We start from the raw sequence: 14,978 nt of genomic DNA, 5'->3' as shown, positions 1-14,978 counted from the left end.
AGACTAGATGGTCCTGCTCTTGCAGGGAGGTTAGACTCGATCTCTGGAGGTCCCTTCCAACCCCTAACATTCTGTGATTCTGTGAAAAATGGGACCACTGTGTGTGTACGCTCCTTTCTCACAACACTCTAAGATCTTTGCAGAAGTATTCAGTGTCCTAGTGTCAGTCTTCATTGGCCCACATGTCCAAATCATTTAAAACCAGTTCTTCCTCTGAGTTGGGAATTTTTAAGCCTATGACTGAGAGCTATGTATGAGTGAATAGGAAACTTCCCTGTCTTGAAATGGCTCCATCCAAAGTGATCACTGGTATGTTTTACCTCAACTTCATGACTTCACTGAGGAGATTTAGCTAATTGTGCAAAAAACTTGTCACCTGCCCATCTTCTTATCTTAGCCTCTGTCTGTATGTTCTCACAGTACCGCTCCTTTCATTGCCTTCTCATCTGAATCCAGAATCTGCAATTTAAAAAAAGTCCATCACTTAATGGGGAAACGTTTTACTAGTTCCCTCATGCAAGAGGCAAACTGTGAACACTGCAATTTGGTAAGGCCGAAAAGGTGATTATGGTGATGGGCATGTAGATGGCATACATGCTGAAGAGTAACAACAATCCCTTCTTGTGCTTAAATTGTGGGGCTGTTACTGAGATGGTCCTTTGAAGTTGTAGCAGTGATATGAAGTCTTCAATATAGATCAAGGATGTAATAAATGCATGTGCTGGCATTTAGATCCTAACTGATTAGTCCTGTCTAGCCTGATTCCTTATGTGCTTTGTATTCTATTTTAGGCACCAAAGGAAGAAACAAAGGGGAATTTACAAATCTTCAAGGTGTAGCTGCATCTACAAATGGAAAAGTATTAATAGCAGACAGTAACAACCAGTGTGTGCAGGTATGAGGATATACCACTTTCAGCATTTTTTTTTCTTCTCACCCCTATACCTCTGCCTTCTTTGTACTCCAGGGAAGACACATTTTGTACAACTCAAATCAGGTGTGGAAAATACACAGGAAGATCAACTTGTTTATCATCCGTTATCATTCCATCCTCTTGACCTGCAGCTATCTTTTTCAGATCTGCACTATATCTAGTATGTATATCAGAGTTTATTCCCCTTCCTGATGATGTTTGGCAATGAATGAAGAAAACAAGTGGTGAAATAATCTGGAAAAACGCCTTTTTGTAAATATCATTTTGCATTGTAAATGTATCAGTCTGTGTTTCCCAATATAAATCTAAAGCAGGGTGCCACAAATCTAATCTCTTAATGAAATGGTAACACAAAAATAAACATGTAGATGTCATTTTCAAATGGCTTTTAGTCTACTTAATTAACTTTTCTGTCTGATATCATGATCAAATCTCTTCTGTGGTAGCACCCCTGACACCCATGATTTCTTGGCTTCTGTAACCTGTGTGAAAATCAAGCTGTGTTTTTTTCTTTTGCTTGCCATGTATCTTTTTTTACCATTAACAATTTGTCATCACTCTTCAGGCTGCCCATGTGGTAGCAATGAAGAAGGCAGCAGTGTGTGTGGCTTGTTTTTCAGTATGTGAGAACCAGCAAGCCACATGCAGTAAGAACTCATTTCCAGGACGTGTCAAAGAGACAGAGTCAAATATTCATCAGCACCCTCACACTTTGTAATTTGCAACCACTTCAGAGGAGCTTCAGTGTCTAATTACCTGGCTTAGGGACACAACTAGTAGGCTGAATTTTGTGTGACTAAAGCATCTCTCAGGAAATGGCTTAGTACTTATCCCTAAGTAAAAGAATTAAAATTAATTTTGAAATTCTTTATTAGCTTCTTTTCCTATCTTCTACAGACTTAGCGTTTGTGGTCGAGTCACTCAGTGCCTCAGTTTCCTCATTTCCAGTATGGGAATAATACCACTTCCAGCTGAGAGGGACATTGTGAAGCATAATTCACTAAGGATTGTAAAGTACTATGAGATCACTGAAGAAATAGTACAATGTTAGTGCAGAGAACTTCTTAATTTTGAAATTAGGGTCCAGGTGGAAGCCTCTTCGTCAATTAGGTACACCACTTCAGATACGGACTGTGTAAAAGTGCTTCATGTTCCCAATTCTCTCCCTGACTATAGTGTTCATTAGTGACTTGCTAAAATCCAAGCTCCAATAAACAGATGATGTTATTTTGCAAATTTAATTTTAAAATGAATGTTTTCTGTTACAGATATTTTCCAATGATGGTCAGTTCAAAAGCCGTTTTGGCATACGAGGAAGGTCTCCCGGCCAGTTGCAGAGGCCAACAGGAGTGGCTGTGCATCCCAGTGGTGACATCATTATTGCAGATTATGATAACAAATGGGTTAGCATATTCTCATCAGATGGCAAATTTAAGGTATGAGTTACCGTGGGCACTCTCCTCAGCTTTCTCCATCTTATAAAGAACTGCAAAGTAATGTTGGTTTGTTTTATTTTTTTTTCTGAAGAAGCTACATAGTTCGGTTGTAACTGTGTTCTGTCCTGGTTAGAAGGCAGAATTGTGTCCCACCTCCCTTATCCCTCAGTTTCCCAGGTAGAGAGGTAAATAAGGAAGGCAGGGGCAATGAAAACCTTGCACCAAATTGAAAATTAACAAAATGAAATATATTATTTAACATGGAACAGAAAGGAAGAAGGGAAGGGGTTTAACAGGGTACAGAAAGGAAGAAGGGTAGGGGTTTATCAGGAAAGGGGTGTTGTAGGAACAACAAGGCAAGGAAGATTAAACTTCCAAATATACAAAACCCAAATATTGTGCTGAGGCTCCCCAGTGCTGGATCTCGCTGGATTGAGGTGGATTGAAGCTGGATGCACAATCCTTGGACGTGGATGGAGGCAGGGAAGAGTCTGTAGATCAGGCCCAGGTCTCCAAGATGGCCACGGCCACGTGTAGCACAGGGAGCAGCAGAGCAGCGTGTGCCCAGGTAGAAGGTCAAAGGAGCAAGAGCAAGAGAGCAAGAGGGCAAGAGAAAGAGGCGTGCCTTTCTCCCCTTTTTATAGACCTTGGCAGGAAGTCCCGAGGACAGGAAAAGGGGAGTGGGAATAGGACAGGTGTACAACCCTTTCATTCAGGCTTGTACCTGGTTTAGGGTTTCAAATCTCCACCCACCAGGGGCAGCAGGTTTCAAACCATTACAAACTGAGGCCAAATATCCATTGTTGTTAGGTGGAAATCCATGGCCCAGCCACGTTCTGTAGTTAATAGGAAGAGGTGACAGCTGTGACACTGATGCTGTACCAAAGAGATGATGTGTTCTGTTTTACAGTTCTACGTACTAGGTGCTTAACTTAGACTTAGGGATGGCTAATGTAATCAAGTCTAGTTGGGCTAGCCCAACAGCCTTCGTATCATTAGTGTTCTGATTATACAGAAAGGTGTGTGCATGTAGGTATATACACACAGACAGACTTAAAAACTTAGGAGGCTCTTCAATGACATATGGAGGAGAAAAATAAGGTAGCAGACTGATCGTGACTTCCTCTATTTACTCCATAAGTATCAGCAAATCAAGTGTATGATTCACGTGTGATCCTGTTGGTAAAAAAAGCAAAGAAGGGCAACCCGGGGTGTTTTTCCAGTGGTACAGCATAGACAGGAGTATTTTACGTGGGGTCATGTGCAGTGGAAAAACTGAAAGGCACTAATAATGTCTTAGGTTTCATAAATGAGACATTCTGAGAAAAGCACACCTCTTATTTTCATAGCAACTCTGATGCCTTTAATAGGAGTAAAATAAGAAGGCAGCTACTACACTACACTGATGCTTGCCAGTTTTTAGGAGTAGACTGATTTCAATGGGAGATGAAACATCAATGATATGCTATTTTTAGGTTGAATACAATAGGCTAATTTATGAAAGAAAAATATACAAAAATTTGTAGAAGCATTTTATATATGGAGGGCAGGCGTAATGGTATAGTTGAATCACAGTACATGGATATAACAGATCCAGCCTGTGGGAATCTGGGCAAAGCCTTGTCATTTCCTGTGTGTTGGCAATGGGAATTCTTACAGGGGCTTTGTCAGATTAAACTGGGCAGTGCTTGCTAGGATACACAGAGAGATAGCTAAAGGGAAAATGGTGTTTCCCTTCAAAGGACTGTGCCTGCAAGTCATTGTATATGATCTCTGATGCAGGTGGTATGCTAGTTGTTAACTCAGCATTATCAGGGGGCTATTTTGAACTTAATCTAACTGGTTTTTTTTTGTTGTCCCCTACTTTCTGTATTTATTTACACTTGCTCTCCTTTAGTGGCATTTCAATAGTCATGTGAGCCAGAAGGCAAATTTCCCCTGGAGCCAGGCCCAGGCATCTCCCCGATTACAGCACTGGGCTGACTCACCCCAGCAACCTCCAATGCCAGGCTGAAAAGTGTCACCTTCCTCTGTTGCTGGTAGCAACACAGACAGAACTCCATTTTCTCAAGGCTATAAAATTTGCATAATGCAGAGGTGGACAAACCCTAACTTAAGGTTACACCAAAACATGACTCTCTTAAAAAATGAAAGGCTGTATTACCCTGTGAACAAGAAAGCCTCAAACAGGGTCTTAGGAACTGGGACTTCTGTTTCTGGCTATGCCATGGGTGTCACAGGTAACTAGTGATCTTCCATTTCACTTCCCAGTTCTTTATTTTCCTTATCTATAGAAGGCAGAGAACACTGCTGGCTGCCTCTGTACATTACTCTGAAATTGCTTAAGAAAATTGTTATGAAAGACATATTGCTAGGCTAAGGAGAGAACACATGGTGAAGGAGCAGTATCAGCTTCTGTGCTAGTGGTCGTCTTCAAACCTAGTGAAGGAACTGGAGAACAGAGCCAAGAAATCAGTTCTTGATCCTCTGAGGAGAAAATTACTTTATTTCTGGTCTTGAAGGGTTGTATCTAAGATAACTTGTTATCAGCCAAACAAAGCTGCAAGTCAAGATCAAGTTTAGATGAGTGGTAAAAGAAGAAAGGAAAAATTTTGCAGACTTTTTTTTTCTTGTCTTATTAGAAGATTTAAGAAGGGGGCTGCTTAAAGCTGCTTGCATTCCTGTTCAGACAGGAATAGTTCTGTGGAGTGTGATTAAGTGGTCACAGCTGAATTAAGACAATCACATGAATGATAAATCAATTTATTGTGTGACGTTGCAATGTCAAAATACAAAGCTGTATCTCTGTATTAGGGAAGTTCTCAGGAAAAAATGGTATGTTGAAAGTCTGTAAATTAATTCCTGACAATCATGAACCTTTCAGACAGCAACAAGATCAGTGAAGTTAAACTTAAAGCCCTAACACACCTACTTGTAAAGTGGAGAAGTCTTTATAAATTTTTATATAGGCTGGCCAATTTTTAACCTTCAGGAGTATCCCTCACTGGAACATTTTTCACATGGGTAGGATGACTATGTACAAACATATTTGAAAAATAGTCTAAATTCATAAGAGCCTATCAAATAAAGGGACATAATGTCCTTGATTGAATTCAATTAAACACATTATTTGTATTAAGGGTTCAGATAATTCATTATACTTTATTAATTTCTAATAGCAGGAAAGTCTGAAAATACTTCCATTCATATGCTTAACAGTATTGACTTGATTTCATAATGTTCTGTGCTAAATAATCAAACATAATTCTAAGAAACCTTCTGAAATAAAAATATATAAAGCATATGTTCAGCCAGCCCCTGTAATGTGTCATCAGCATATTTTGATCTAAATGGAAACAGAGATTTTTAGTAAAAAGCACTGCAAACTCCAGTTGGGCATAATTTATTTTTTATATAATTATATTTTAAATCCTGGCCCAAGAATAGTGATTTTTCTTACCCTTCTCAGCACTAAGTGCCCATTAATGCAGTATGTGATTTATTCACTATTTTTTTCCATGTGTATTTATATGAGCAGGAAAATGCTGTACTCATGAGTGTGAGTCACTTTTCCATAGGAATCCTGGAAAGGTGGTCAGGAGGTGGTGCAATGCACAAGCAGACAAACACACAGGCATCCCAAAGGAAAGAAGGGAATATGATCTAATCACCCCAAAGGAAGGAAATCTACCGATTGGCATTTGGGTTATGTTTTTGTTACTTTGTTATGCAAAGCTGAATACATTTTGTAGGTTTGCTCATGTGTTTCCCCTGGTGAATACAAAGTCATTTGTAATAGTTTTCCCTGGGGACATCTTAGCATGATTCAGTTGGGTGGTTTTTGCCTAAATACTTATAACAGCACAGGTACCTGAACATAAAACAGACGCATGATCATTGCATGTTGGCTAAGCACAGTCTTGAAGCTGCAAGACTTACTCCCTGGAGTTCTCTTCATTTGAGACTGAAAGAGGTTGTGTAGTAATGCTGGTGACTTTGTACCAGACAGCCTCAGGGAACCTAGATGGCTTTATTCTGGGATGGCTCATCTGCAGCCTCACCCACGAGAATGTGCTGTGGAATAGGAACACTGAGCTTAGTAAGGGTTGTTGAGCTCTTTTGTACACTAACCTGGTTGTGTACTTCAGAAACATTAGGGAGTTGAGAGAAATGAGTTAGGTAATGGATACTCTCCATGCCCTCTAATCAGTCCCACCTTGATAGTCACAGACTTACAGAGCTTCAGCTACTGCTCACCACTTGCAGGAGGGAGGCCAGAGGGGCATTGTGAGGAGTGAGGAGCATTGCTTTTTCTAGGTGGTGATCTGTCCCACTCTGCAAAGGCAGTGAGGCGAAAAATTGTCTTATTTTATAAAGACAAATATCTTAGTGTCTATTTAATTTAAATTCAAATAGAAGCAGGAAATTATGTTCTCACCAAAGAGATGGACCTCAGTTTGTAGGATGTGTCTTTCACAAATTACTACACGATCTGAAAAGTTCTGGGATTCATAATTTCAACACAGCCTCTTCAGTGAATTGCCTGTCCAGCACAGTAAAGAGGCTGGCAGGGATCAGACTTTGGAACCAACCTGGATAACTGCTTCCAAATCTATCATTTAAAATACAATCAAAACCAGAAAGCAAGTTGCTGCATTCTGACAACAAAAGCTCCAAACAATTAGGTAAATTTTTTTATATCCTTTTTTTAAACTGAAAAGTCAAAACTCAACTGATTTTATGTAGATTAAACCAGTTTCTAGAATCTGTGCCTGAAAAAAAAAGAGCAGAATGGTGAAAAATGTAAAACGGGTTGTGAGGCAATCCTAGAATCTTCTTGGGTATATGCCTGGGTAGCTCATGGGTTCTCTGAAGGCCTTGCCTCAATTTCTGTTTGGTCTGGGCTGGATGGGATGCTATTGCATAGATCTCCTTCTCTGATCCCCGTCTTTCTGATCCTACTAAAGAACGCTTCTGACATTTTCTGATTTAACAGCTCTCTCACCTTTCAAAAAAAATCAGAGAGATTCACCTAATCTTCACTGAAGATACAATTTCCATTGATACAATATGGAATATTGTATACAATTCTGCTTCTGGTGCTCATTATGCTGGCTGATGTTTTTAGTAGTTACAAGGCCTACTTAAAATTATGAAAATAATTTTATTGACCTGAAACAGGAGGAAGCTTTGGTTTGTGTAGTGTTTCAAAGATTGTTTTATTTGCTGTTTGGCAGCAGGATCCTATCTGCTTTACAGGTTTCAGCTGACATTTCACATGTCTAAGCAGCAAGTGAAGCAATCTCCCGTGAATCTGTTGGAAGATTTGGAGGTTAGCTTGAGCTTCAGCTCTGCTCAAAATCTTTCCAAGTGCACTCTGAGGGTGCAATGGTATTTCATTCACCCAAGAAAGGCAACAGAGGACATCCTAGCTGACATCCCACCCAGCTCTAATGCTCCCAGAGTGAACTCTGACTGCTTTAGCATAGCAGCCGGTGGTGAAGGCAGGTTTCCCTGCCCATAACCAGGTGGTTGTTGGAACAGCATGCAATAGGAGGCAGAAGTCCTTTATGCCTGTCTGCCTGTCCTGCTGGTATGCTAACGCTGGCTATACATCCATTTGTGATGGTTTCTGACAGATGCTGCACTTTATCAAGAAACTGATGATTGTGCTTCTCATGAGCTGTATATTTGGACCCAGCTGCTGAGGTGGCGGATTTTCCACTCTAAAAAGGGCACACGGACTGTGGTCTTTATTTTCAGCTGAAGGAAGAATTACCAAGTACACAATAAGAGCTGATAAAAATAATCACTTCCTCTGGGAAACTTTTCATGACAAAAAAAGTGTCTCCAACCTGCTGTGTGTGCCTGGAATACAATCTTTGAACTGTACTAACTTATTCTATAATGCCAATGTATTCTCCTGTTTTGTGTTTTCCCTTTTAGGCCAAAATTGGGTCTGGAAAGCTCATGGGCCCTAAAGGTGTTTCTGTGGATCGTAATGGACACATCATTGTAGTGGACAATAAAGCATGCTGTGTCTTCATCTTCCAGCCAAATGGGAAGATAGTCACCAGGTTTGGTAGCCGAGGAAACGGTGACAAGCAGTTTGCAGGTACACTTGATGGTAATATGTAAATCCCCTTTTCTTGCCTCTTCTGCTCACATTTGCATGATGTTTGAGCATGTTGAAGACGCTAAATCCTACTCATTTTTCCTCAGGGTGTGTGTGTGGGTGGAGGGGTATGTAAGGCTCAACTAAACATACAGCTCCTATTCACTTCAGCAGTTGTGTAATTGGTCAGGAAGACTGCGACATCTGTTCTGCAAATGTAGCTGTAACCAGATTGCTTTATCTGCCTCTCTGTGCCTGGAAGCATTTCCAATCAGTGACCCAAGAAAGACTGATCTTAACTAGCATTTTATAAATGCTTTGTGATGCCCACACTCAGCAGTTCATGATGGTCAACTCAAAACCGGTGCTTTGTGTTTCAAATGATCAGACAGACATCAACCAATGCCCTAAGTGGTATCTTCCCATCAGAAAATGAGTGTAATGGGATAGTGTTAAGACTGAAGTCAGGAAAAACACAGTTATACAAATGGAAAATGCCAGTTTGGGGAAATTGCCACTTATATTCAACTGATTGCTTGCACATGCTGTCTTTCAATTAGAACATGCAATTAAGTTTAAAACAAAAAACAACTGATGTCTTTTGAGTGAATAATTCTTCTTTCAGATTTTGAAATGAAGATGCCATTTTAGATGTGCAGGTCATTTTGCAGGTGTTGGGTCACTGAATAAGTACTAGATCGGTTTGAAATTTTGACTGTTTCACTGTGTAAGAGAGAAATAACATCAATGGTATAATTGCTTTTATCTTACTTGTGATCTCTTACAATGACTTCTGACAAAATTGCCATAGATATAATTTATGAGAGCTTTGGCTCTAACGCTGCTAACTGTTACCAAGATTTGCTGAGTATGTCCAATTCTTTTCATTCTAAAATTTTTAAGAATACCTCCTGCAAACAAGTGTGCACTTACTCTAACAGTGCATTTGAGAAATGTATTGCTTCTTGGTGGCAGGCTACATCAACCAGCTGAATTCTCATTAATTGAATGTTTTCAGTGTAAAGGCTTTCACCCTTTTTATAGGATACACTGATGTACTGTGAAAATTGAAACTGAGTTTGGATCTGTTTAATAACTCAAAGTAGTCCAAATTGGTTTCATTTCATTTGCCTGTTTTCAAGCTACCATTTGTTGTTTTGTTTTGTTTTGGTTTGTTTTTTTTAAGTTTGTGCACATGATTCAATACACAAAGTAATGCAAAAAATGCATTTTTTCCCCTGACAGTGGTCTTGTAAGTAACTTTTGTATTTATCCTAAAACTTGTTTGCTCAATGTTTGTAAGAAGCAAGCACACAAAGCACAGAAGATTTCAATTAAGAACACGAATGAACATTTTCAGGACTATTTTCAGTGTATACTTTATGCCTAAGCAGTACATATTTTGTCTTGTTAATAAGCACATAAATATCTACATAGTTATAGCTATGTGACAGAGGGGGGAATGAATAATGCTTATTGATAGCACTAACTGATAACGAGTTGACAAAGAAATTATTTGTGTTTACAAAAAGGCATGCTGAGCTTTTTAAAACATGAAATTAAATTACTCTTAATTTGAAATTGATATTCCCAATTTGACTATTATTACACATAAGACAAATACAATATTCTGGCAGGCTGAATAATTTAAGCAAACTTTGATTTAGTGATATTATTATTTTTTCTTTCTTCCTCTGCATTGCAGGTCCTCATTTTGCAGCTGTAAACAGCAACAATGAGATTATCGTTACAGATTTTCATAACCATTCTGTCAAGGTACTGTCAATTAATGGCAACTTGGAAATCCTTTTATCTTATCATGGTACTTTCTTGGGGCAAATTAAGTATTGTTAAAAACAAAGAGATCATACTGCATGTGTATGAGGTCTGATACAAGGACTACACATTTGGAGACCCTTGCATGCAGTGTATTGCTTAATGGTGAGACAGTATGACTTTGGTGCCACTATAATATTCTCTAATTCTATTGCTTAAATGTAATTTGTAACTGAGATAAATAATATCAACTTAGTTATTTTTATTAGCTCTCTGCCAAACCTGTTACTTACCCAATGTTCTTTCCTATTTGAAGTAAGTCTGGTAACTGCTTTTGAATTTCCCAGTAAAAGCTTCCCACATTTTTAGTCGAATAAAATTATATCCAAGTAAAGATCTCTGACAGTTTTATCTCCATACCTATAAGCTTTAAGATTACTGGATCAGTTTACAACCCAGTACTCTTAACTGTGTAACAGAGATCATTGGTTTTCATCCAGTACCTCCTGCACTGGGCAGAACTGGCCTCTAGTCCTTCCATGGGAAGTCCTGACTCATGGCCTGTTAAACAGTCATGGTAAGATAGGGTGCTGTATTTGTTTGTCCCAATAATAAACCAAACCAAAGATACATGTAGAGATGTCATGTGGTAGAAAATGTATAGGAAGGTGCTACAGGCTGCTTCAGAAATGACCTACCTGTGCATGTTTGTTTTCAGGCTCTGAGATTCCCTTTCAGTCACCTTCCACACTCTTTTTTCCTTCCCTCAACATGCAGGAGCAGCAACAGAAGGACACAGGCAGCAGTCCTGCCTGGCTCCTCAGGCCATGTGCACCGGTCCTATGCACCACTGAAATCCCTGAGATTTCACCTAACAGCTGCCTGTTCTAACATCACAAACCTGTCAGACACTCAGTCCAGTTCTTCAGTATTCATAACTGAAATGGTGAATTTTACATGTTCACCTGAAATAGAAAATCACTGTCTGAGCATAGACACCCTCATGTCCTGAGCGAATCATCTAGATTTTGAATCGAGACCTTGCTCTGGCAGCCTTTTAGAATTAGAGAGGAAGTAGAAACTCATGTGGTTTGGATTACAACAAAGAAACCAAGACTGCTGGAGGAGCCAGAAAGCAGATGATGTACGTGGTTTAGCAGCAGGAGGCCTGTGACTCCATAAATTACCCTTCCACCAGCAGGGCTTGCTATGGTAACAGGAATGACGAGAGAGAGTTAACAACAAGGGCAAATTAAAATGAAAAGCAAGCAAGGGAAGAGATGTAAGAAGTGTGGCACCTTAGCAAATTCGTAATTACTGCATGAGAACAGAGCATTCCTGTCTGTCTCTGGTGTGACTCAATGGGATTAAAATGTTATTTGTTATGGTTTGGTACTAATTGGAAAAGATTCTTATTTCTGTAGCTTTCTCTAGATCCGTACAGATAATTGTTGATGCTTTGGAGGCTAATTTATAATCTAGGTGATGCTTTTATCTTTTGTTAGATGGTGGGGAAAGAGCAGAGAGTAAATTTTGGTTTAAATAATAAATAACTTTCTAGATAAAGAAATAAAGTTCACTCTTAAGGATCCCAAAGCCTCTTTCTGCTCCTAGTGTCTTGAATTAAATGTCCTCACTCAGCAGCATTGCTCTCCCTCCCCCATTAACCTTCACCACATTCCTTCTTTCAGGCTTCTTCTATGGAAAATCCTACTCAATGTAGGCTTCTCTCTCATTTGGTCCCTCACCATCGCCATTTTAACCCATGGAGAGAGCATTACATCTTTGTTGGGGTTTGGTGGGTTTTTTTTTTTTACTAGCTGACTTTTTTCCTTTCTTTCATCATCATCAACCTGGTACTTCTCCTCCAAATGCTTTTGGTTTTATTTGCTGTGGATGTTCAAGAAGGGGATGATTTCCTCACATCTTCCACCTTCTTAGCACTTCAGTGTACACTTGGCACTTGTCAGGTCTCTGCATTTTCTTGTGCCAGCCCACAGCCGGTCTCTAAGTTTGTTTGACCTTGTGGCACAGCTGAGCCTGGGTCCAAGATGGACCAAAATAAACAGATGTGCCATTGCTGCATCCGGGTCACTGCCAGAACAGACATTGATGGGTTCCATCTTTCTGCTGTCTAAGCCTGTTACCATCACAGATAACTTGGCTGCTGAGCTGTGCGTGCAGACAGCAGCATGCCATGGTTCTCACCACGTGTGATGTTACGTAGGTCAGAGGAGAGGGCATCTGCTCCCCTCTGTTCCTGTAGGACTGACTCCCAGTGCCAGCTCTTCTTAATTCAAGATGCACAACCTGCAGAGGGGTTCTTGGGGCCCTCCACCTGTGTCTGAGCTGAATCTGGTCTTAAGGGAGAAGGGAAATACTGTCTGCTGTAATGGAGCTGGAGGGAGAGACAGGCATCTTTTCTCCCCTCTTCAGTGTGTTTGTGTGTAGGTGTATGTGTGTTCCTGGGAACTCTTCAACTCCCAGTTTGATAACAGCTGAACTGGTAGTAGTAGATGACTAATATTTGGTATGATGCCATATTCAGGCTTTTGTTTTAACCCATGCAGGTATTTAACCAGGAGGGAGAATTCATCCTGAAGTTTGGATCAAATGGAGAAGGAAATGGACAATTTAATGCACCAACTGGAGTAGCTGTAGATTCTAATGGAAATATTATCGTAGCAGACTGGGGAAACAGCCGAATACAGGTAGAGATTTGTGTGTTTCAAGGGTGTTTGGTTAGGAAAACTAATGGATTGATAACTCTGGCCACTTCCAAGAAACAGGATAGCAGCATTAGGAGTGCTGTGGTTTCTAACACAGCCTTTTGTATGCCTCCTTGCTGGTCTGTCCTTTTTTAGAAGTGCTGGTGTCAGAGCATGGCCTTTCCAGCGTGACTGCTAGCAACTCTCATGGCTGCTGTGACCAAGGCTCTTGTCTCCAAGCCGTTCCCCAAAAGCTATTTGATGGTTTAGGAGACTTACAAGCATTGCTGAGATTATAGTAATTTATAATCACCGTAACAGAAGATTGGCGACATGATGGAAAATACAAAAAAAAGCAAATCTGTACAGACCCTGAAGCAAATGGAGCAGAATTTTTTATCATCTTATTTATATGTTGAGAAAATACTCTTATGTTGTGAGAGTTGCACTCTTTTTCTCTTTCAAGTGCTAATCACAAAGTCAGCTTATTTGCCAAAGAATATCTGACAAATAACTAAGTATACGTTATTATTTTCACTGAATATAAGAATGAGGGAGCTGCTTCTGGGTCGTTCTCAGGAAGCACTGTGAAGAGTGTAAAATAATTCCTGGTTTCCTCTGTATGGGAACCTAAGAGTGTTGCTAGCCAAAACAGTAATATTTCTTAGGAAAACAAGGTGTTGGTTGAGTTCCTGACTGACCTTGATTTATTGTAGTTGGCTATTTTTAGAACAGGGCACAGCCACGGTGCTCTTTTAATTATTATTTCATTTCATGTTTAATTCTTGCCAAAGATTCTGTCAGCTTGAATTAGTTCTTTTTAATAAGAAAATATATTTGTATATAAAGCCGTATATTATGAGAATAACAGATCAGATTCTGCCCGTGTTTGTTCTAGTGCATATCAATCATTTCAACATGAGAAGTACAATGGTATAATTGAAAACAGACTCACGTCCATTATTTTCCTTTTTTATTCATAATGTTTATTCTGTGCTTTCTCACCCTCAAAGGTTTTTGATGGAAGTGGATCATTTTTATCTTACATTAACACCTCTGCCGACCCACTTTATGGTCCCCAAGGTCTGGCCCTTACTTCAGATGGCCATGTTGTAGTTGCAGACTCTGGAAATCACTGCTTCAAGGTCTATCGATACTTACAGTAGCAATGAGCTCTGGAGCTGGATGATCGTCCACCCTTAAGAAAAGACTGGACCTAGAGATCCAATGCAGGATGTCTCCTACTTTAAGTTCATTTTTAATAATGAAGGAGTCTCCTATGGACTTCTTGTGTTAATTTCCAAACTTACCTTGTTTACATAGGACTTACACCTCTTGCGTTTCTCACTGAACTTTGTGTTATAAGGGTTAATACACAAAATCCTCTTTAACTGAATTGATAAAGACAACGCGATATTAAACACAAACTGCAACTTATGGAACTGGAATTAACTAATTAGGCAAAAATGAGAAAAATCTGGGAAAAATCCCCAAAGCTTTTTGAAGACTGCGAAGGGTAGCTCCTGCTTGGAGCTTCCAAATTTCAAGAAGTATCATTGTTATGCATTATTTAACCCAGAGGTGATCCTGGGAATCTTCTAGATCTCATTATCTATCATGGTAGGTATTATTACACTTTTAACATTCTCCAGTCGTACTATCTATAACAAGTAGGTCCTTTTAGTATAAGGTTAAGTCTCACAAAATCCGTCTAGCTCTAACTGTCAGACTAACACAGCTCAACGTTTAGCACTATGAGAATCAATGCAAATTCCCTACTCATGTGGGATTAATGAAGGATTGTTTCATGTGCTTCTTTTTCACTCTTCCTCTTGCTTAATGTGCTGGAAAAACTTTGCAGAGACCTGACATTTCTAAAGCTCTGGAAAAACTTAATTGTAGCGATACATTAGCGAGAGCTGAATTTCTGTATAACAACAGACCTTTTGACACCAAACTAGTTCATTAGGATCAGGGTTATTACAATGTCAACTCAATTAACCTCATGT

At 39.6% G+C, this 14,978-nt stretch overlaps 1 protein-coding gene across 1 annotated transcript; it reads left to right on the top strand.

Annotated features, from left to right (window-relative positions):
- Window positions 1–791: 791 nt before the first annotated feature.
- LOC103774200 (tripartite motif-containing protein 2-like) lies at window positions 792–14,710 on the top strand (the record flags this gene model as incomplete). Its single annotated transcript, XM_008941589.1, has 6 exons — window positions 792–895; window positions 2,203–2,370; window positions 8,317–8,485; window positions 10,191–10,261; window positions 12,832–12,972; window positions 13,983–14,710. Coding segments are annotated over 6 exons (806 nt in total), but the record flags the coding sequence as incomplete, so codon positions are not given.
- Between the last annotated feature and the right edge of the window lie 268 nt (window positions 14,711–14,978).

Source organism: Merops nubicus, unplaced genomic scaffold (assembly GCF_000691845.1).
Source record: "Merops nubicus isolate BGI_N331 unplaced genomic scaffold, ASM69184v1 scaffold51605, whole genome shotgun sequence".
NCBI lineage: Eukaryota > Metazoa > Chordata > Aves > Coraciiformes > Meropidae > Merops > Merops nubicus.
The sequence above is the reverse complement of the archived record's forward strand: the minus strand, read 5'-3'. Positions and strand labels throughout refer to the sequence as shown.